The 24,258-nt window shown below is 44.9% G+C and overlaps 1 protein-coding gene across 2 annotated transcripts in view; it reads right to left on the minus strand.

Annotated features, from left to right (window-relative positions):
- Window positions 1–8,183: 8,183 nt before the first annotated feature.
- Window positions 8,184–24,258, minus strand: part of ARHGEF26 (Rho guanine nucleotide exchange factor 26) — an 87,767-nt gene continuing 71,692 nt past the window's right edge. For both annotated transcript variants that reach the window (XM_068112885.2, XM_068112886.2), the window contains 3 exons: window positions 10,314–10,396; window positions 8,900–9,001; window positions 8,184–8,700 (listed from right to left, as the gene is read on the minus strand). In XM_068112885.2, coding sequence (XP_067968986.2) covers window positions 8,558–8,700; window positions 8,900–9,001; window positions 10,314–10,396 — 328 coding nt within the window. In that variant the 3' untranslated portion in view covers window positions 8,184–8,557. The remainder of the gene's footprint in view (window positions 8,701–8,899; window positions 9,002–10,313; window positions 10,397–24,258) is intronic.

Consider the following 24,258-nt stretch of genomic DNA (forward strand, 5'->3'; position numbering starts at 1 on the left):
CCACATTAAGTCAAGGTACAGGAATATATACCAATAACTTCCCCCTGCCCTCCCCAATACCCACCCCATACACAGAATGCCACATGGTCAAGCATCTAGAAAATGGTAAAGAATGTTCAAACTCTCTCGCCCCTCCTCTTTTATAGTTTAATTTTGGATCCGTACTATGTCCAACTTGGCAAGTTTTGAGTTCTCTCCTCGCAGCATTATTCACAGCTTTCTATTTGGGTTATAATTAGTGCTGGGCGATAATCGTGCATTAGATTTACTATCGCAATAACGATAATTTACTATCGCGATATTTGTTATCGTGATAGGTGACCTGCACAGTCGGTAGAACGCACCTTGAACCCGGATATTGATGGTGTATTGACAGCTTTGAGCGGTTTGTGTGTTTCGCTTCTCTCAAAAGGTATACCCGTATTAAATGCAGCTGTATAAAATAAAGTAGATGATATAATATGGAATGCATATTCTCCAAGATGTAATTTAAATGGTATATCGTTCAACAATAAACATGAAAACAAACAACCAATTAATGAACGCGCCGAAAGTGCTGCCGATGTCGAAATTGCCGATCCGTTCGAGTTCGCTTTGTCTGTGCGTGAAGTTGAGCACGAAAGGCAACGTCTTGTTAGACCGAACGAGCGGAAAAAATGGCGACGTTGTTTCATTTTACATATCGCGAAGTTCATTACATTAATGTTGCTGTTCTTTAACAGCCACTATTATCCCACCTTGTGGGGTTGGCCGGGGGAAGCTTGGCCCAAGTCATTCAAGAACCGGCTGGCCAGGCCTGACATTCGTCTAGTTAGGGCCGTCTAGTTAGGGCAGGAATTTGGCCATGTTGCCGCCATACTCGCCTACTCTTTGCGAAGGACACCATGGGATCTTTAATGCCCACCAACTCATGCTGACAGATGGGACTCCCAGTTTAACGTCCATCCAAGGGAAGAGACACACATTGATGAATCACCTTGCCTGGGAAACACCAGGATGACAGTTTATAGCTGGGTCGGGATTCAAACTCAGACTAGACAGCTTAGCAATTGTGCGTACCTCTAGGACATCCTGTCAGCCCACAAAGTTCAACAACAAAGGTGTAATTTTAAATGCCAAAAGAGCGAAGATAGTCACATATGACTTTCTTCACAAATGGCGTGTTCCGTTAGCAAGCAGCTTGCTCGGTGTGTTATGTTAGCAAGCAGCTTTCTTGGTGTGTTCCATTAGCAAGCAGCTTGCTTGGTGTGTTCTGCTAGCAAGCAGCTTCCTCGGTGTGTTCTGTTAGCAAGCAGCTTCCTCAGTGTGTTCTGTCAGCAAGCAGTTTCTTGGTCTGTTCTGTCAGCAAGCAGCTTGCTTGGTGTGTTCTGTTAGCAAGCAGCTTGCTTGGTGTGTTCTGTTAGCAAGCAGCTTGCTTGGTGTGTTCTGTTAGCAAGCAGCTTGCTCAGTGTGTTCCGTTAGCGAGCAGCTTGCTCGGTGTGTTCCGTTAGCGAGCAGCTTGCTCGGTGTGTTCCGTTAGCGAGCAGCCTGCTTCGTGTGTTCCGTTGGCGAGCAGCTTGCTCAGTGTGTTCCGTTAGTGAGCCACTTGCTTGGTGTGTTCCGTTAGCAAGCAGCTTGCTCTATTTGTCCGTTAGCGAGCAGCTTGCTCGGTGTGTTCCGTTAGCGAGCAGCTTGCTTAGTGTGTTCCGTTAGCGAGCAGCTTGCTCGGTGTGTTCCGTTAGCGAGCAGCCTGCTTCCTGTGTTCCGTTAGCGAGCAGCTTGCTCGGTGTGTTCCGTTTGCGAGCAGCTTGCTCGGTGTGTTCCGTTCACGAGCATCTTGCTCGGTGTGTTCCGTTTGCGAGCATCTTGCTTGGTGTGTTCCGTTCGCGAGCAGCTTGCTCGGTGTGTTCCGTTTGCGAGCAGCTTGCTCGGTGTGTTCTGTTAGCGAGCAGCCTGCTTGATGTGTTCCGTTAGCGAGCAGCTTGCTCGGTGTGTTCTGTTTGCGAGCAGCTTGCTCGGTGTGTTCTGTTAGCGAGCAGCTTGCTATTGCTTGCCAAGCCAGACGTTCCGTATCAACCGCTTTGCAAACTGCTCGTCCAGTTACTTGGCAAAGGAGCAAAGGTGGGGGCTGTGGCATTTTATGTCTTTTTCTTCCTGTTTATATTATCATGATATTATTGCGATAATCGTGATAATGAGGTCCATTATCGTGATATAGGTTTTTCCATTATCGCCCAGGCCTAGTTCCAATAGAATGTCAATTGTTGACATTAGAAAACATTATTTTAGATGTTTTCACTTGTTGTGGAGTTACTACCGAAGTGTGTTCAGGTCAGGGGGGTTCACTCAGCCTGTCATCCTTCCGAGGTCGGCAGATTTGAGTACCAGTTTGCTGGGATGAATGATCCCGGTGTTTACCCCGGTTTAAAATAGGTACACCGTATCCCTGCGCATCGTAAGAGGCGACTAAGGGTTGGTGTCAGGAAGGGCATCCGGCTATAAAAACATTGCCTCAAACAGGGAACCATAATTGTCATGGGGCCCGCAAGGCTAACCCCCGCTCTAGCGGGGAAAATGGCCTTAAAAACGATCATTCATTCATTCATTCATTCATTCATTCATTCTACCGAAGCTTGGATCGAAGCTCACAGTGTACTGGATTTAAGTTGGAGGCCTTAATGGGGTGGCTTACCCAAGGAAATAGGAGGGGCCTTCATTGAAAGAAATACATTCAGCCACAGCATAAACAAAAAGATTACCTTGTGCCTCGATTTATACATCTGTATGCAAAAGGGATCTTTAATCATCAAGTAAAATATTTGGGCTAGGTAATGGCCACACAATGGCCGACCCTTTCACAACATACCCTGGGATATTTAACCTTAATGCATCTGAGACAGGTGACCTTTCGCACAATGATGGCATGCTTCAAGATGCAGCACCCCTGGCAACGCTCCATTTGGAAAAAAAAAAATTTTTGTCCGGACCAAATTGACTGATGAAGTCGCCGGAACATACCTTTACCTTCTACATGGTTTTGTTCTCTTCTTCTAGATGTTCTTCTAGAATCTAGAGCATTATGTTGATAGAAGCATTATGTTTTTGGGTTGTCCATCCGGTTGTCCGCCCATGATAGGTTTTCGTTACCGCATTAGCTTAAGAATGGCTGACGGGGTCCAAGTCAAACGTAGTACAAGTATGTACAATGATGTAAAGATATACTGATTAGATTGTGGTGTTAATGAAGACAGAGGTGAGAGGTCCTATTAGGAAAAAATTATGTTATGGCACTAACTTGTGAACTAGTAATGGGATTTTGACCAAACTTGGTGGATGTATATATTATATAATTCAAAATGGACTGATTAGATTTCAGCATCAAGAGGTCAGAGGTAATGTCAGGTAAAAATGTGATACTTGAGAACAGCTGAGGGGATGAAATCAAATCAAAAATGATCCTTACTATAATTTACTGTGTGTGTGTGTGTGTGTGTGTGTGTGTGTGTGTGTGTGTGTGTGTGTGTGTGTGTGTGTGTGTGTGTGTGTGTGTGTGTGTGTGTGTGTGTGTGTGTGTGTCACTACTACTCCTGCAGTTCTGGCCCCATTACATCTCGACTTGCTACATAGGATGAGCATGACCCCAATTCGTGTATAGGGGTGTTTTTATTTTTGTTGATGGTCTTGTGGGAGAAGGGAGAGGACTTAAATTCTTGATGTAAATGTGTGTCGTGTAGCACCACCTCTAGGTCGGAGAGGGTATTACAAATCCCACCCATTACAGTGCATTATTCCTGTCCCTACATTTTCCAGGGCAGTGAGGAGTTTTGAATTATAAGCAGTATGTATGTTTTTCCTTCATGCACGTAACCTGGGTTATTTTTTTTTTTTCGGGGTGTGATTGAGGGAGCAGTCTGTTGCCTATACACTGCCCAGATAAAGGTATGTGTCAGAAGAAATGTTGCATGCCTGGAACAACATCACCCTTCGGATGAGTACTCTGCAAGTGATGTAATAATGTGATTGGAGGCATATCAGTCGACGTCACAACGTCGAAGAGTGCCATTCTAGTTACAAATTGATCCCAGACTAAGCTTAATGGTGATGTAAAAAATGCTGTAAAAAATGTTACATTTCCTCCTTTTGAATTGTACTCAGTGTCAAGAGATGTTGCAGAGTCCATTGGCTGAACCTGCTCATTCAAATTTCTAACTTAGTTTTTTCATACCTTGGGTATACACATTTTGTCGTCGATGACTCAACAAAGAACACAATTTGATTATTGTTGTAGAAGTTTTATTTTTTTCAACAACAATTTACAGAAGTTAAATCCCTCAATGCTTACTACTGTTAACATGAATACCGCAATTGAAGGCTTGATGAAATTGGGATTTTGAACAGTACGGACATTGTATAAAAAGGGCCTGTACTACACAGTTTAATAGCTATAAAAAAAAATGTACATCTTCCCATGAAATGATGTATTTAAACTGTGCATTTATCACTTTTAATCAAATTATTGTAAACCTCCATTGAACCACATATAGCCTGTCTCACTTGCATAAAGTACAAAACATCATCCCTTGGAAAATGTAAATTCTTACACTCAAAAACGTTTAATTTTAGGTTCAGCGTAGCTCATACAGGTTCTGTAAACATTCCTCGATTGAGGCCTAAATTTTGCTGATGTATGATGCCAAAAGACACAATTATTTATTTTAAATTACTTTTGGAACGGCACTATCGATCGTGTAACGAGTCTCATGATGCAGGACATTTGGCTTTATTCACGAAGGCTATAGGAATGTTAGCTAACCAAATTTCAAAATTACTTTAGTCGATTATCTTTTTCAGTTTGCATCCAAATGGTTAATGCACCATTGAACAGTTGACGCTACCAGTCATTCTCCCAGAAATTTGTCCTTGGCTCAATGAAATACTGTTGTCCACGATGTGTTGGGGCCCCAGTATCACATCTGTCTCTACTGGATTCTGTGGAATGTAAATGTATATTTGAATCTCCCATGATGAGGCCAAAGCGTAAGGTCTGTTGCCTTCACATTGCAGACAGCACAGTGGTCTCCACTTTTTACCATCTATTCTCCAACATTTCTCCCTCCACTCTTTGTCCTCCAACCCTCCCCAACAACTCCAGGATGCACCCATTCTACTAGTAACCCCTTTCTGGTTAAACTTCTAAAATACAGGCTGACTTCAAACCTGAAATCTTCTTCCTCTCTTCTCCCATCTATGGATCCACCTTGCAGAGGCTTTTCTATATCACTCTTCCCTCCAGGGCTTCAAGCAAACAATGCACCACCATCTAGTTACATCCCCAATTCTCTGTCATGATCTTTATTACCCCCATCTTACTTGCTAGTCTATGCTTCCCCCCTTCCTCACTCTCCTCTTTTCCTGTTCATTCATTCCCTTGATGTTTGTCTCACTGTCAGTGATACTTTGTTATTCCATGAGCCTCGCTCCTGTAAAAAAAAAAACCTGTGGAGGGTGTCGCATCTTGTCCACAAATGGCTGTCCATGGACGTGACATTCCTTCGGCCAATCTCAGACATAACAACCACAGAGATTGGGGAAAAAAATCCCATAAGATACATCCTTAATGACGATCTCATATGAATAATTTCAAAATTGAGTGTGGGAGGTCAGTGGTTTGATTCTCATCCTAGTCGAGTCATACCAAAAACTTTAAAAAATAGTTCTTGCTGCGCCGTTGCTTGTCACTCAGCATTTTGAGGACAGAGCATGAACCAATCCCATGTGTAACAGTTATGAAAGGAGTGGGGAGGAAGAGAGATTTCTCAATTTCTCTGCTGACTGGAGTAAAGTGACATCACAAGATAGCATTGCCAGCATCAACAATGTTCCAGGACGTTGTGTCACTTTCCCACAAGGGCACTGGCTGTCTGTCCGTGTGTTGTCCAATGTCTCTCTACCTGTGTGTGTGACAGCTCTTCCACGAGTCTTGAGAAAAAAGGCTATTTTGTTTTACCCAATAATATTTTTTAAACTTTTGCTTCACTTTAATTACCCTCAAGCACCAACCCAAAAAGGATTTCCATCATCTAATATATAAAGAAAAAAGCTTGTGTGTTTGTCCGTTTATGCATTCGGACCCTGCAGGAACCAGTGCAACCGAACTTTGCAAAGGCCTCCTCTTTCATCTAGCAGAAGGTTGAGGGCTATGTTTCAATTTTTAAAAATGAAAAAAATAAAATAAGAAGAATCAGATTAATTGGCCTACAGGCCTTCATCGGGTCTTGTGCTAATACACTGCCTGGCTTTTTTTGTGGGAGCGATTGAGTAATATGTTTTGTTGAAGTTATATATAGTGATTTTTGTGTCAACAACACAAATTTAATTATTGTAGTGTTTTCATGTGTGCCTGTTCTTAAAAAGATTGCTTTACACAGGTTTATTATAACACTTCTGTGTTCAGGCCTGAAGTGAGTACGCTTCTTTTTCACACTGTCCCGATCGAGTAATATGTATTGTGAAGATCATATGTTGTCCTGTGGAATTGCAAGCTAATAACGGAAACTGTCTATTCCCTTGGTATGTTTCTCTACTGCCTCTAATCCTCCCAGTCTCTGTACAATCCCTCTTGCTTTTCACCCCTCAGCCCAAATTGGGCTGAGGGGTATTGTCGTCACGGGCGTCGGTCAACTTTTGGTTTCCGTCAATTTCAAGGAGAACGGCTTGTCCGATTAAATCCATTTTTGCAGTGTGTGTTGGGGTTGAGTAGAGGAAGGTTCCTTTCGAAAATGGGCGCGCTGCGATTTTCAATATGGCCGCCACGGCAGCCATCCAGGCGTCCATCAACTTTTGGTTTCCGTCAATTTCGAGCAGAACGGCTTGTCCGATTAAATCCATGTTAGCAGTGTGTGTTGGTGTTGAGTAGAGGACGATTCCTTTCGAAAATGGGCGCGCTGCGATTTTCAATATGGCCGCCACGGCAGCCATCTTGAAATTGGTTTCCACCATGCATGGGCTGAGGGGTTACGCCTGCTTTGTTTTAACTTTAATCTGCTGCGTCATGAAGATCAGCACGGTACGATGTCCACCGGAGCACTTCTGGTGGCTTCACTCATGCTAATAGAGATAGCACTGCAAAAGACCATTTAGGGTGCATTGCACCTCCGGATTTATTACAACACCATGTTCTTGATCCAGACCACCTGTAATTTGTCCCCGTCTGTTGCGTCGAAATTACACGGGCTCAACTACTGATGTTAATTACTCTATTTTTATTTATTTTATTTTTATTTTGCATTCCCACATCGTGAAGAAGAACTTTGTGTGTTTTTGTAACGAACAAGATATTTTAAATTCTGACTTAATATTTCAATACATATTGCATTGAACTTCCCCTGGCAACTCTGGCTACTTCAGATAGTCATTGATAACAATCCCTTCATCAATAGCTCGTTGAGGCTACAACCCTAATTTCCTTTGCATTGAGTAATAACAGGCACAAGATGTACATGTTTGAGTTGAACATTTCACTTTGTTGCCAAGTGGCACACATACGTTAGCAGGTGCAAACCTATTTATAACGTAAGCATCGACTTCTGGAATTGTATATGGCAGGTGAACACAAATCTTACATTCAGTGGTACAAAGTGTAGTTTATAAAGTCCTTCTTAAGAAAGAAAAAAACAAACAATCCATATGACACTTGCTTTGTATGCATGAGCAAAAGATTGAGGTTTCAGATAACTTGACTTCACCTTTGATGAAAATTTCCTTTTAAATTCTATTTTTCCACAACACAAGTTGGTTTTATCACACTTCGTGTTTAACATTGTTTATAACTATGTTCATAATCCTTGAAGTCCCGCACAACTCCAATTTCTGTGACAACAACGACGTAACCCCAAAATACCTCTGAACAATGGCCTTTTATAGGAATTGTATTAAAAAGTGGAAACATTGTGGAAGTATAACGATAACAGCAATTTTGTCTCACTTTTTCACCCCTCCGGTATAATGAAGCCGAAGTTTGAGTTTTCACTATCTACATATTATGTACACAATAAAGTAAAATTATTGATGCCACAGCTCTTTGTCTCCCTCTGTCTATCTCCTCAATGTAACCCCACCCCCACCAATTTTTGCAAACATAATATACAGGCAGCTCTTTTTCTGATCGCATCGATCAAAATATACAAACAAGGCTTCACAATGAATTCTGGCAAGTCTCATTTAATAAACAGACCCAGTTCAAGTGTTTTTATCCGTAGCATGCTTTTTGCACGTGACCTGTCCTCACCATCACCAGAACAGGTCACAAATGTAAACCACTTCACCTGAAGCAAACTAAAATGGCCAAATGATCGAAGCTGTGATTCTTTTGCATAATATCAATAATTCCCATAAACACCATTATTTTCTCCCTTGCATTCTGCCATAATCTGGTCAAAGACTCCACTGAGTTCTTGGATCCGAGGATTCCAGCAAATATTGCTTCCATTACAAATGTTGTGAAAATGCTTTCATTGGAAGAATCGTTGAATTCACAGAGCAGGAAGAGGGGTGTCGGTGCCACACGGTTTATTCAAGCTCACACATTTGTCTCCAGCCCAAGCAGTCGACCTCTACGCTGGACATTGCACGTTATGGTTGACTGGTTTGTTATCTCTCTACCGCAATCGGCAAGGAACCATCCGCGCTCACCATCACGTAGCCTCTCACCCTCGCACCACCCTGAATGTTGGAAGACATTACGTAGGGGTGGCAGTGTCACAATGCGAAGTGTCACCATTGAGTGTCATTGCAGCATATGGATCATAATGGCAGTTACCAAAAAGGTCTTTCAGTCCTCAGGTAATATTAGAGTAATGTTAACTCGAGAAGTTTTGGTCGGACTTTTATGCAAGTCAAAGAAACTACCACAGGTACCTACCGTCAACTTTCTGATACACAAGAACTACATCTGCAACTTGCAGGGAAATCTCGTCTGGTTGGCGTGCCATGTGTGTCTTTACCATCTCCATCTGCGTTGTCACTGCAATGGAAAAGGGATCAAAGGGGAAGATACATTCCTCTGCACCAATGGTAGTTACACTGTGCTGGTTCTGAGACTTTGAAACCGCACAGAGCACGATATACTGTCACTTTTGAAGCATATTGGAACAGGATAAACCTACGTTTAAACAATAGATACTTAAACTTTGATTCAAACACTAATCAAACCACTATTAAATGCTGATTGGCAATTTGGCTCAGCGTGCCGGGCCTATATACACCCCGTTAAATGTATCTGGATTCTTACCCTTAACGTAATAGAAAGTATCATCAATATCCCTTTTCTAATTAAACTTCTATGCCGTTTAATCTTTAGGTAGTCTCCATACAAGAGAGCTATTGCAGATATGGCTGTGTCTGTGTGTGTGTGTATATATATATACACATACACATATAATGTAGACTTCAAAATGTATCACTTGGCATTTCATATCACAAAAACTTTACATTCTGGTCCAGCAAGGCCAAATATGGTTACAGTATGTCCCAATATTCTTTCAAATGTAGTGTGTTCCAGAAGAAAGCATCACTTTGTGGAAATATCACCATTTTAAATTGCCCACTGCAGCTGGGTCGTGATGATGCCTGGTGTTGGCTTAGCGGTTAGGGTGCCGGCTTGGGATCCTAGGATCCTGGGTTCGAATCCCGGTCGATCGCTGAATTAACAACAGGGGGGTCGACTCAGCCTGTCATCCTTCTGAGGTCGGCAAATTGAGTACCAGCTTGCTGGGATGAATGATCCCGGTGTGTACCCCGATTTAGAATAGGTACACCGTATCCCTGCACATCGCAAGAGGTGACTAAGGGTTGGCGTCAGGAAGGGCATCCGGCCATAAAAACATTGCCTCAAACAGGGAACCATGATTGTCATGGGACCCGCAAGGCTAACCCCCGCTCCAGCGGGGAAAATGGCCTTGAAACGATCATTCATTCATTCATTCATTCATTCATTCAGCTGGGTCGTGATGAGCACGATAGCCCGGAGAGTGAGTGCCAATACCTTGTTTAGCCAGTATAGGTACCCACACACACACACACACACACACTAATCTATGAATTGTTACCTCAATGAGGATGGTATAGCTGGCCTATCTAACCCATTTAAGGTGTGCTCATATACTCTATGCAATGTCTCCAACTTGCACTATACCAGAGCAGCAGTTTAAGTACGATTCTTCTGGGATCAAACTCAGAATTGACAGTTCAAATGCTGGCATTCTCCACATTTATCCAACTTATGCTTCGTCTCTTAAACTCGCATGCTCTAAAACGGTTAAATCCAACGCGCTCACCTTTGTGATGCATAACGGCCTGACTGGTCACAGCATCCCGCTGCCAGCGAGTCAGGGCGGACACCCAGCGGGCACGATCGCTCCTGCAAGCACAAAAACGCAGAGGACACACCACTGTGTTAATTTCAAGGCAACCGATGTTGAAGCAAAATCTTGGCTCACCCACAAGACCAGTGTGAACTGCCCCTTTTGGGTGGGTCATCTTATGGAATGGGCCTGAGATTTGCCTCCAACCTCCATATTGCAGCATAATTTCTCCTCAACATTCCATGATACCTCTCCAGAAAACTTTCCTCCGAGTTTAAAAAAGTAGTGAAGCACAGATAGTTTAGCATCTGTTTTCAATAATTCTTTCTTAAAGCCCACATAACCTAGAATTGCAAGCAAATCAGAATTGAATCTAGAAAGACAAGATAAATATCCAAATATAAATGTCAATCCTGCTTTTACTGACTGATTCCTCTTCACAATGTGCAAAGTGATGCCTCGTTCTTGCAGTTGAGGGATGGTGGTGGAAGATGATGAAGGGTTGTGCGTTTGAAACTTCCATGGCCTGTTTTCATTATGATTTCCAAATCGAATCTCAACACCACCAGCACTCATAACCAGACGTGATCAAGATTTTCATGACCTCTCTTCCCCCCTTGTGCACGTTTTTCAAGCAGCACAAGAAGACAAGCTCAGATTTCCTTCACATGGAGTTTCCTTCACAACCTTCAAACCTTCAGGTAAGGAGAAATAAAATCGAACTGGTGTCCCTCCAGCATGTGGCTTGAAAATGATACAACAATGAGTTTTCTTTCTGAAAGCCCCCAGTGATGAGGAAGAGACTGACCAGCTGCCAACAATGCGAGCTGTCCTTGAAACAGCATTCCGTTCACCAGGCCAGATGACCCTCATTTGTCAGGACATTCCGTGTGATCCCGCGGGCTATCTGACACACGCCATGCTCTCGGACTCCTTTAATTTCCAAAGTTTCCTTTCATGGCGACGTTCTCAAACTCCATACTTGAAAAGGTAAGAATTACGTTTGTTAGCACATGGTGAAGCGAGCCTTTGATGTCACAATTGTATTATGACGTCGTTCAAAATGAGGTTTGCACCAAATAAAAAACCAAAACTTTCATTCACAAAAAAACTAAACAAAGATTGGTAAAAAATATTCCACTGATGTTGGAGACGTCCACAGATCTGGGGTGTCACCATGCATCTTATGATGGACCACAGACGAACCCTGGTCATCACCGAGGCCTTTCGGAATAAAACCAAAAACCAAACAATGCAAATCATTGCAGAATAAACCAAACACTAAACAATGCAAGTCAAAAGGAGCGAGGTTCCACTCATCACCAAGTGGAAGCGATCGATCGATTACTCATTCACCCCATCCGATAGTACGTTTGTGCAGAGTAAGGTACAAGTGCCACGAATAAAAATAATCATCCAAATGCTAGGGGGTTAAAGTTCATAAACCACCCAGTTCAATAAAAGACCTTTCTCTAAACACCCACAATCCACCAATCAGCAAAAGAATCACACATCTGTGTTATGTTTTCCTGGTAATGGAGCTCTGGGCCCAGATGGCAGTGCGTGGTTGGTACGACCAGTGGTTGTATGACGAGCGTTCTCCCCTTTACTACTACTCAAATAGGTCCACATAGGTTTATAGGTCAGGTCAGTCTTTTGGGACTGCTGCTGGTAACATGTAACCCAGTGCTACCTGCTGCATGGTCGGTTTGTCAGAGACATGGTCGGTTTGGCTTTGCTAGTGAGGTGGGTGACTGACCCCCCTGCCAGGACCAAAAACACCACCTGGCAAAGGGTGCATGAGCTCCCAAAGGGAGCCAACGGCCATCCAGTAAGGAGATGGTGTCTCCTAAAAAAACACCCATCTGGTTTGGACTGGTTCAAGTCATACCAAACACTTTAAAATGGAACGTGCTGCTTCTTGCTTGAAAAGGTAGAGCATGGACAATCCCCATCGGTTGGCATCCATGGGAGAGGGAAATTCTCCTTGAGGAAATGCCCCGCTGAGTACGGCGAGAAAAGCGGAGCCATTGTTATGACGTCGCTGGTACTCAGAGTATCAGAGGAAGTGGCGGCACTTCCTCCAAGCTCAGTGGCTGTGTTAAGTGCTTGTCCCGTTAGCATGTCCGTGTGTGCACACGTGCATGTGTGTCAGCTCTACTACGAGCCTTAGCCCATGTATAATTTTTAAAAGTTTTCTCACATCAAATTACTTTTTTTAGAGCTGCTTTTGTGCATAATGTTTTCTTCCCACTAAATCTACAGTAATTTGCTGTTACCTCCTGGAAGGAGAGAGATAGAATATCAAAACCAAAACATTTTGTGCCTATTTGTATTAGTCCCCTACCGGTTTCACCAGAGGGGACTACAGCTTTGATCTCCATCCGTCCGTCCGTCCCATATGTGGGTTTTCAGACTTTTTCCCCATACCCTTTAACATATTAAACTGAGACTTGATACATGGCCTTATTATGATAAGATACAGAACAGGTTCATGTTTCAGCGTGTTCCGTCAATTTTTCATCGACTTATGCCCTTTTTGGACTTGCAAAGTATCACATTGGTAGGGAAGATGTATTGCAAAACAGTTCTCGCTCCTCTTCTTTTTATTTCATCGATCTAGGCCTGATGAAGGAGCTTGTTCTTATACCACACCCAGGACAAACACATTGGGAGACATTTATGTAGACTTTTACATTAATTATACAAGCAAGGATAGTAGTAGACAATGTACAGACACCACACATGGAATTTGAACATAGGTTCCCTACATCATGAGCCAAGGAAGGGTTTAGATGTGAACGCTAATGGGCTCTGTAATATTTTTTATTTTCTCCCTCAAATGATAATATAAATAGGAGTTCCCTTTCCAAGAACTTTGATGCAGGAGGAGGACATTAGGCCCATCAATGGCTTTGCTATTATTACCAACCTTTGGTTGTTTGGCCATGCTCTATCCTTTTTAAATGCTCAGTGTCTAGCAAAGAAGGCACACATACCATTTAACAAGTCTTTGGTACGACTCGGTAGGGTTTGAACCACTGACTTCCCAGATTCAGAATGGATGCTCCCAATCATTACAACAGTGACCGTCCTTCCAACAGCAACGACTACATCTACATCTACATCTACATCTCTCTCTCAGATGACATGGACCAACTTTTAATCACTCAGACCAACTCTCTTCTGTGACTCCATGGAACTGACAATCCGTGAATTTTCCCACCCGTATTTCTCCCAATGGAAAATCTTCCTTTCTTGATATGGTGATGACCACCTTCCCTGCTAGTGTATCTTCCTCCTTTGCCCCAATTGACTCAACTGATCATGTGTTTGTGAAGGTCAACATCTCTCTGGCCATTCTCGAAGTCTCAATGACTGCGAGTCTGGAAGTTCACTCAGGCAAACTGGCAAGGACTACAAACAGCCGCCATCACACTTCAGGACTGGTTTCCTATGTCTACTGCCCCTGATATTAATTCAGCCTGTGAATTCTTCCACAAAAACCAGCCCCGTCTTATTGTTACGTGGTCCCCTCGGTGAATACCTGGTCTCGGTGACCCCCGGACCGTGAGAGGAACTTCGCCAGAAAGCTGTATTAAATATGCGCTTTCGCCACGCAATCCATATGAATTTCACCCCAGGAGACAACTGACGTTCAAGGATATATTTCAATGGGAATGACCATACAATTGCAATGACACAACCACGGAGATTTTCCCCGAGCAATCAACCCTATACAACCATCAACAATTCCCAATTCACAAGCACTTTCCTATGAGTAAGATGGCCATCTTATATACGTGTGTCCCGGTGAGTACTCACGACACCCTTTCGGTCTCGGTCCCGCACAATGTCTCTGGGCCCCTCTTGACCAAGATGATGGTCGCCGTCACCGCACTCGGGTGGTAGAACGAACCCCGGGTGGACGTGTTTCCACCGGGCAGGTATCGTACCAGGCACCGAGGCTGCAGCCCCTCGTGGCCACGCGAAGCGGATACGGTAGAGCAAGCCAAACCCCATGCCGCTTGCAAGGCGCGTTAGGCCCCAACGTGCGACCCGCACGCGTCTGTTTGGACGGTGCCGCGAACGAGGCCAGACGCGGGTTCGATGCACGGCCCCACGTCAACTTGACGTCTCCACCGGGCCGGTACACGTTCCGGTAATTCCTCTCGCCAGACAGGCTTCGGAACGCCGCTGTTTCACGCAGCGCAAGGTCGATCCCACCTTTTGTCGGAGCGGGGCGAGGAAGAATAATAATCGTCCTTTTTTCCTCGTGTCTTTTTCTTCTTCCGTTTCCGGTCACTTCCGTTTCCGGCCACTCCCTCAGAAGGGCTCCTGACCCTCCAACCACAACAACTGCACAACAACTTAATATACTACACACGGATAAGCAAAGACCTGAATGGTAATTCACATACATTCATATAAATATGTAACACTCCCCCCCTTCAAGAAAGAAAGTTTGAACCCAGCGAAAACTTTCTTTGCCGGCCAATTTGGAGAAACAAACCAGATAACTCACCCCCCCCCCCCCCCCCCCCCCCCACATTATCAGTTGCCCCCGGGCACAGTTATCACTTAAAAATAAAGCAACCAAAATTTCACCACAACCCCTCCAGATTACTCCCTCTGGACTAAGTACCAACAACGACATTGTCCCTGCCAAATCAAACTCCATCTCATGACCCTCTGACTTTGACCGTCAGTTTCTTGGGAATGAAGGTTAAGGGGTTGATCAAAGATCCAAAGTTAAGCAACTCGATAGCACTTTTTCCGGGAGGCCAAGCCGAGGTATTCACTACATGGATGCCTTTAGGAACGCGGAGTTCACGGTTAGTCCGTGCAGGAAAGTTCTCTACATGGGCGCCTTGAGGAATGTGGAGTTCACGGTTAGTCCGTGCATGAAAGTTCACTACATGGACGCCTTTAGGAACGGCGTTCACGGTTAATTCGTGTAGGAATCTTGGCTCGGCGGCTCCGCCGCCTTCAGTGCTTCAACTTCTCAGAACTTCCCTAATAATTAGGGTGGGACCACTGGTCCCTGTAGTCCCATGAATAGCGGTCTCCTTCTCGGCCACTACCAAAACTACCGCCCAGTTGTCCTCTCCTGTAGACCTCTCGACGCCTACGAAATGCCTTCCCTACTGTTATGGTCCGACCCTCCAAATCCTTGCCATTCCAATTCTTCTCTGCCTCTCTGGCGTCTTTTGTGCTGGCAAACGTGACAAAGCCGAACCCTCTTGACTGTTGCGTTTCCCAGTCTCTTACCAACCGCACTTCCACCAGCGGCCCATATCTGTTGAAGACAGAGGTCAGAACTTCTTCCTCTGTTTTGAAGTTCAGTCCCCCTACAAATAACTTGGCACTTTTGTCGCCATCCCGAGCTGGTGTGGTGTTATTTTCCCTGCTGGGCTCTTTACCAACCCTCAGGTTACCATAAACTTGACCCCCGGCCAAATCATTCCCGATAACCACAGATACACCCTCTACAGGAAGCGTGGCTTGTAAACCGACGGTGACCGGTCCTGACACCAAATCGGACTCCAACTGGATGACCTGAAGGGGAGCACTAACACCGCCCCCGATCCCCTGTAAACGAACACTATCCCCCGTTGCCGTCTCCTCGGACCATGGCAAAATGCCTTCAAGCATTAAAGATTGATGGGCCCCGGTGTCCCTCAATATCCTAACCGGTCTCCGGTTAGTCGAGGCTCCATCCAGTGACACAAACCCCTCTGAAATAAATGGTTGGTAACCCTTTTGATGGCGATTTCTTACGCTAGCCATCGCATTCGGAGTTGTAATAGTCGGACTCCGCTCTGGGTTGTCCCTTTTCATGAGGTAACAACTGGACATCAAGTGTCCAGGTTTCTTGCAAAACGCGCAAGTAGGCCCGGAGGAAAAACTCGGGGTCTGCCTCGGGCCCCCCGAACTATAAGTTTGTCTTGGGCCCGCATCCCTCTGATTTCGAACCGGTGGGGTATCATAGTTGTCCCCATAATCATCTCGAGGCCGCCGCCATGTATGGTCGTTCTCCGCACCTGCTGTTCCCTACCTCCCCTGCGGAGATCTAGGCGAGGAGTTAGGTTCGTGGACCCCTATTCGGTGGGTTAAGGCATAATCATCTGCCATGGTGGCTGCGTCCCACAACTTTGGTACCTTCTTTTCCTGCAGGTACACTTTGATGTCCTCGTGGACACACTGCTGGAATTCCTCTACCAGGATCAAGTCCCGCAATGTCTCGAAGTCTTTCCCGACTCCTTTTGACTCACACCACCGATCAAACATGTTTTCTTTCACTCTGGCAAACTCCACATGGGTCTCACTCTCCCTCTTCCTGGCATTCCTGAATTTTTGCCTGTAAGCTTCCGGAACCAACTCATAGGCCTTGAGGATGTGCTTCTTCAGTACCTCATAATCTGCACATTGGTCCATTGGTAGCGCCGAATAAATTTCCTGAGCTTTCCCCACCAGCACACTTTGCACGAGTATGGTCCATGCCTCCTCCGGCCAGTTTAATTGTCGAGCCACTTTCTCAAAGTGTGGAAAAAATTTCGCGACTTCTTTTTCACTGAACGGTGGAACCAGCCTCACATGTCTGCCCACATCCCAGGTTTTCTGGTTAGGTGTCGACCCCGTCAGCAAGGGTGGTGCCTCTCCCCGTTCTCTCATTAACTCCAGCTCCTTGAATTTGATTTCTTGCTGAAGCTCCATGTCACGTTCCTTTAATTCCCTTTCCGCTTTTCTCTCCTCTGCTTCGAGGTCCCTTGCAGCTCTCCTTTCCTCTGCTTGTTCCTTTTCTCTTCTTTCCTGGAGTTCTCTTTCCACTCTCCTTTCCTCGGTTCTTTCTTGTGCTGTTTTCTCTTCCAACCTTTCCTGGAGTTCTCGTTCCACTCTCCTTTCCTCTGCTTTTTTGTCTTCTAACCTTTCCTGGAGTTCTCGTTCCACTCTCCTTTCCTCTGCTTGTTTCTCTTCTCTCCTCGCTTCTGCTTTCCTTTCTTCTTCTTTTAACCTTTCCTGGAGTTCTCGTTCCACTCTCCTTTCCTCTGCTTCTGCTTTCCTTTCTTCTTCTTTTAACCTTTCCTGGAGTTCTCGTTCCACTCTCCTTTCCTCCGCTTGTTTCTCTTCCCTCCTCTCTTCTGCTTTCCTTTCTTCTTCTGCTCTTTCCTTTTCTGCTTTCCTTTCTTCTTCTGCTCTTTCCTTTTCTGCTTTCCTTTCTTCTTCTGCTCTTTCCTTTTCTGCTTTCCTTTCTTCTTCTTTAATCCGTTCCTGGCTCCGTAACTGCAACTCCAGTTTCCGGAGCTCAACGTCTTCTGGTTCTTCGGGTAGCCACTCCCAGGCTAACTCGTCCCATGTTCCTAATCCCACCATAGATTGTATCACCGTGGCCTGCAACTCTGCCTTCCTCAAATTAGTTCGGACCTCCAAGTTAAAATGTTTGGCCAATTTCAAGAGGTCCGACTTTAGCAACGCTCGGAACTGTGCCTCACTCGGGGTTACCCCAAAGTTCTGTGCCACAAACGCCATGGTGCCTATCGTTAACACCTGTTAACCTTCACCCAAGACTTTACCCCAATTTCTCAAAAAAAAAATTACCAATTAATAATTAATTAATAAATTTTAATTAATAAAATATTATTATTTTATTATTTTATACAATTTTACATCCCGGACGTAGACCCAATTGCGAAACCGCAAATCGTAATTTGGACGAGCCCCCAATTCTGTTACGTGGTCCCCTCGGTGAATACCTGGTCTCGGTGACCCCCGGACCGTGAGAGGAACTTCGCCAGAAAGCTGTATTAAATATGCGCTTTCGCCACGCAATCCATATGAATTTCACCCCAGGAGACAACTGACGTTCAAGGATATATTTCAATGGGAATGACCATACAATTGCAATGACACAACCACGGAGATTTTCCCCGAGCAATCAACCCTATACAACCATCAACAATTCCCAATTCACAAGCACTTTCCTATGAGTAAGATGGCCATCTTATATACGTGTGTCCCGGTGAGTACTCACGACACCCTTTCGGTCTCGGTCCCGCACAATGTCTCTGGGCCCCTCTTGACCAAGATGATGGTCGCCGTCACCGCACTCGGGCGGTAGAACGAACCCCGGGTGGACGTGTTTCCACCGGGCAGGTATCGTACCAGGCACCGAGGCTGCAGCCCCTCGTGGCCACGCGAAGCGGATACGGTAGAGCATGCCAAACCCCACGCCGCTTGCAAGGCGCGTTAGGCCCCAACGTGCGACCCGCACGCGTCTGTTTGGACGGTGCCGCGAACGAGGCCAGACGCGGGTTCGATGCACGGCCCCACGTCAACTTGACGTCTCCACCGGGCCGGTACACGTTCCGGTAATTCCTCTCGCCAGACAGGCTTCGGAACGCCGCTGTTTCACGCAGCGCAAGGTCGATCCCACCTTTTGTCGGAGCGGGGCGAGGAAGAATAATAATCGTCCTTTTTTCCTCGTGTCTTTTTCTTCTTCCGTTTCCGGTCACTTCCGTTTCCGGCCACTCCCCTCAGAAGGGCTCCTGACCCTCCAACCACAACAACTGCACAACAACTTAATATACTACACACGGATAAGCAAAGACCTGAATGGTAATTCACATACATTCATATAAATATGTAACACCCACCCGTATTTCTCCCAATGGAAAATCTTCCCTTCTTGATATGGTGATGACCACCTTCCCTGCTAGTGTATCTTCCTCCTTTGCCCCAATTGACTCATCTGATCATGTGTTTGTGAAGGTCAACATCTCTCTGGCCATTCTCGAAGTCTCAATGACTGCGAGTCTGGAAGTTCACTCAGGCAAACTGGCAAGGACTACAAACAGCCGCCATCACACTTCAGGACTGGTTTCCTATGTCTACTGCCCCTGATATTAATTCAGCCTGTGAATTCTTCCACAAAAACCAGCCCCGTCTTATGAACAGATTAATCCCATCTCGTCTTCATTTGTCTTGCCCATCCCTCCTGCTATTGGTACTCTGAATCCTGTGGTGAGGCAGTTGCTTTGAAACAACTTGCATTCTCCTCCTGGGAGGCAAATTCAACTGAATGCAACCTCAGATTATTCCACAAATCCCGCAACAGGCGTGTCTACTCTCAGGAGAGCCAGAAAACAACATCTGTCCAATCACAATAATGAACTTTCAAACTAGTCTCCATCCTCTAAAACCTAGTAGCACCTTGTCACGTCCGTCTCTGGAGTATGTTCCCCTTCATCCATTCCCTCACTTCAAATGGCACCACAGCCGACTTCACTCGTGAGAAGGCCGAATGCCTCAATTCTGTGTTTGCTTCAACATCTTGTGTCCCTAGCCCCTCTCTCTTTGTACCCACCCTTCCCAGCCACAAGTGCTGCTGGATTCTGTCTTTTGCACCTGAGAATGTGAAAAAGCTGCTGGCAACCCTCGACTCTGACTCTGCAACTGGACCGGACGACATCAGCTCACAGGTCTTTAAAATATTCTCTGCTGCTCTTGCACATCCTCTCTCTGCCATTTTCACCATGTCATTTACCACAGGTCATCTTCCATCTGCTTGGAAATCAGCCAACATCACAGCATTACATAAAAACGTGGAAAACGTGGTCTCCTTAACAGACCAATTAGCTTACATCCAATCATCAACAAAGTCATGGAATCCATCATCGTAATTGACATATAATCCTTCATTTTCTCCAACCGCCTCATCTCAGATCATCAATTCATATTCAGACCTGGTCACTCTACCTTGGACATGCTGCTTCGACTCTCCCAACAATGGATGGAGACCCTCAATATCAGTCATGAGATGAGACCGTCTCTCTTGACACATGTCGAGTTTTTGATAGTCTGGCATCCCACCTTGCTATCTAAACTCTCTGCCTGAGGAATCCAAGGCCAACTCCATTCTTGGTTTACTGACTTCCTCCACTATCGTAGCCAACGTGTGGCTCTCAATGGAACCCTTTATTCTCCTCTACCTGTCGAGGCTGGAGTACCACAAGGCAGTGTTCTCAGCCCCATCTGACTCTGGAAAATCGTTTTTATCTCTTTGCTGATGACTCCACTCTGCCATGAAATCCCTTATCCTTCCAACAGACAGGCAGCAGCCTCTTCCCTCTCCTCAGACCTTGACAAAATCACAAACTGGTCAAACACTTGGAATATGTCTTTCAATCCTGAGAAATCACACACAGTCTCTCTCTGAAAGGACCATTCCACAAACCGTTCCCATCTACTTTCTCAACAACTGTCTCAAAGTATATCAGTTACTCGAACTCTTGGGTCTCACTCTCAGCCATGATATCTCTTGGGCAAACCACTTTTCAAAGTTGATCTCCAAAGCCAGACACTGACTGGGCATCCTCTATTGTGCAAAGCCCTTCCTTTGCACACTTTCCTATACACCTACAAGGCTTTCATCTGCAGCTTCATGGCGTATTGCTCTGTCCTGCTTCGCAGATTGCTCAACTTGATGCTATGGAAACCAAGGCTTTCAAGATCATTGGAATCTCTCGTGATAAATATTGAGCCTATGGGCCTATAACTTCGCCATCGTCGACAGGTCGGTGGTCTCTCTGCCTTCTTCCACCTGTTACATATCCATCACTTCTGCCTTTGTTGTTGTTATATAATTGTAGGATTTTTTTTGGTTTCAGGTAATATTGTTGTTAAGATTTTTGTGTGAAATGGAGAGGACTTTAGTAAAAGGTAAAAATTAATGTTTGTGGAGGAAAAAGAAAAACGCGGCAAAGAACCGGGAGGAAGAGGAGGAGGAGAACGGCCAGGAGAGAGATACAGCCGTGAATCGCGTCGAGGCTGCGAGCGGACTTTTTTGATATTGGTCACGAATGAGTTGAGGCTTCCCGGGAAAGGGATTGCATATCATATATTGTGAGTGCAATTAAACCGGCGTCTCAGGTTTTATCACCAAGTGTGAGTCATCGTTGGAGAAATCAAGCGCCTCCATTACGGGCCTATACACCATTTTGTCCTCGAAGAAGAAGAGGCTGTCCGCTTGGTGCATCTTGTTTTGCCGTTGGGATTTCCATATCGACCTCATCGTGTTGATTGCCATTGGTTTACCTATCGGCTCAATTCCCATATTGACCTCTCACCTCGTAACTCCTCATCCACAGTCGCGCCAATACCTGCCTATTGATTTGCCGTTCTGCACGACCTCGATCTTCAACCAGCGTGGAGATCCGTGCATGGACTTTAGGGAATGTTACATCCCACTCACGTTTGGCGCATCGTGAGTCATTGCTTTGAGAGCATTGGGGAATTATGGTACCATCATATGTATTGTTCATTTGATGCAAGTGATATTTTAATTGTACTTTCTTGAATAGTGTTATCATTGTGTATGTGAGAGTTCTTAATACAATTACTTGTTTTGTTGTACAATTGCATTGGTGTGGTTTTACCAGGGTTTATTAGAGAACGCTAAATAATAAATCTTTCTGCCGTATTCCCACTCCAGACTCTGAGGTACACCGTAATCAGGGTTTAGGGAGGTAACACACCTCATTCCTGACCTTGCACCCTCTGCCCTCCCTGTGCTCTGTACCCCCCCGCCCCCCCCCCCCCCACTCCATCTAAGTATGTGCAGGATGCACGCAGTCCACCAGACACCCCCACCTTTTGAAACTGCCTAAATCCAGAACCACTGCTCACCTGCACTCATTTATTCCTCTTTTACCCCACCTGTGGAATGACCTTCCCCACTCTCTTCAATCGCATCCTTCCCTCAAGGTCTTCAAGATAGCTACTCACTACCATCTCAGGTCAGCCCTCACCCCACTGCCCCCCATCCCAAACCATCATCTTTTCTACACCCGTTAAACTACCCCCACCCCTCAAAAATTGCTTATGTATCCATCTTGTCCACTCCTGCATTCTCCCATAACCCTCATCGTTACCTACATCACTTGTTTATCCATCTCCATCTATCTTCTGTGTCCTGCTATTAGTATACCCCTTTTCTTTGTTGTGTTCTGTGTCCTAGCTCTTCCATGAGCCTAGGGTATGTATAAAAAAAAAAATCATTATATTCTATTTTAGGAATAGTCGATCTTGTACAATTAATAAAATTTGTCAGGTGTGTGTGTGTGTGTGTGTGTGTGTGTGTGTGTGTGTGTGTGTGTGTGTTGGAATTGAGGGGAACCATACATTTTAAAATGAGATGTGTGTCACAGTCAGTTAGTCATGATCAGTATTGTCCAGGATACTTGACCTGGGAGAAAAAGAAAAAAAAAAACCTCACAAACTCAAAAACTGCATTTTCATCATATTGTAAAATTGGATCACAAACAGCCGTATACACTGTACTATGCATTTCTTTCAAGCATACTTTTTCGATAACATTTTCAGCCCCTCCTTGTATGAAACTCAGATCGAAGTCAAATCACTTGTCGAACTTAATACCCTTTGTCTACTCCGAACTCGTCATTTTCATTGATATGCAAGCAGTAAGTAAAAAGTTATGAAAATAAGTCACCTCTAAAAGACTAACCATTACATAAGGTACAACTTCCCAAAAGAAAGGTGAACACTTCCTAAAACATATGACCTTACTGATACATTAGAAACTTCTGTAACGTATTATCATTCCCCAGAAAGGCGAGGGTGAGGAGGAATTTGATGGCCGGGCACAATGTTTATACTTGTAAGTATTTAAAATGAAATCTCTTTTGCTCAAAAACCCTAGTGGGTCGGTGCTCTGTAGACCTTACAGGCACGGACCGCACCTTCCCAACTCGGAGCTTCTCGCATCAAATGGTACTCTCCGCACATCGAGCACTCTTACATCGTGAGCCAAACAAGCCACGTTATCGAACAGAGCAATGTTTGCTGGAGATGTGACAAACACTTTGCAATCAAGAATGTAACCATCGGCTCTCTCACTACAACAACAGCCTCTGTGACACTTTGTTGTTTCACACGCTTTGGCTTTGGCAGCATCAACTCCCTCGTCGACTCCCACATATGGAGTAATAAATGAAAAGCTCGTTTATCATTGCTGCGGTTCCATATTTGGGCAGAGCCGCCTTGTTTGAAATCCTTATACTGGCAAGAATGCACATCAACGCCTCTATGGACGATCCTAAGTTATTTTCAATGTTTGAATAAAGACAAATTGCTCAAGACTGTGGTCTAACTTAGCTTGTTTATTGTTTTGTTGGCATGGAAGATTGTTTAGCAGTTCATTTGATTCACCAATTCAGCTTGGTTGTAACTAGTCTTCCAATTGCACTTTGGTTGGGGCGATGTGTGGGTAAAGCATCATTTACATGTGCAAATGATAAAGCGGAGTGGTAAATAGAGAAAACTGTCGGTAGAAGATAAGTGTATAGAGGAAGGGAGGGAGTGTATAGAGCTCACAGAGTTTGGATGCATGGGGTAGAGATAGCAAGCATTTGTATATGTAGAATGTAGATGGCATTCAATGCAAGATGGGTTAGTTGGTAAACCTGCCACGTTTCCAAATAGACTGGACAGTGTCCTTTCCAACATAGTTCATCCCTGACCTAGAACCCCCAGAACCAGGAAGGCAACTGGTGTTCATCAAGCATGGCAGCCCCCACTGTGAGCAAAAGATTTGGCTTTGCATCTACTGCTGCTTGAGCACAGATCATCAGACAGAGCTGGATGACACTAGTTTTGGCAGAGTGACTGAGAGCTGCTGAATAAGTTATTTAAGTGCTGAACTTTTTTGCAGGAATTTTGGGGAGTGGTGGGATTCTGAGGAATAGACACAGCAGGATCCTTTTTGGTTATTTCAGTGGGTTGGAATGAAGAAACCCAAGAGTGTGGACTATGGAGAGTGGGGTAGCTGTGATGGAGGAGACCGAAGTGACACCGACTACTTTGAACCTGTCTACAGATGGAGGCAAAATGGAGAGGCCAA

Source organism: Myxine glutinosa, chromosome 4, assembly GCF_964187855.1.
Source record: "Myxine glutinosa chromosome 4, kmMyxGlut1.1, whole genome shotgun sequence".
Classification (NCBI taxonomy): domain Eukaryota; kingdom Metazoa; phylum Chordata; class Myxini; order Myxiniformes; family Myxinidae; genus Myxine; species Myxine glutinosa.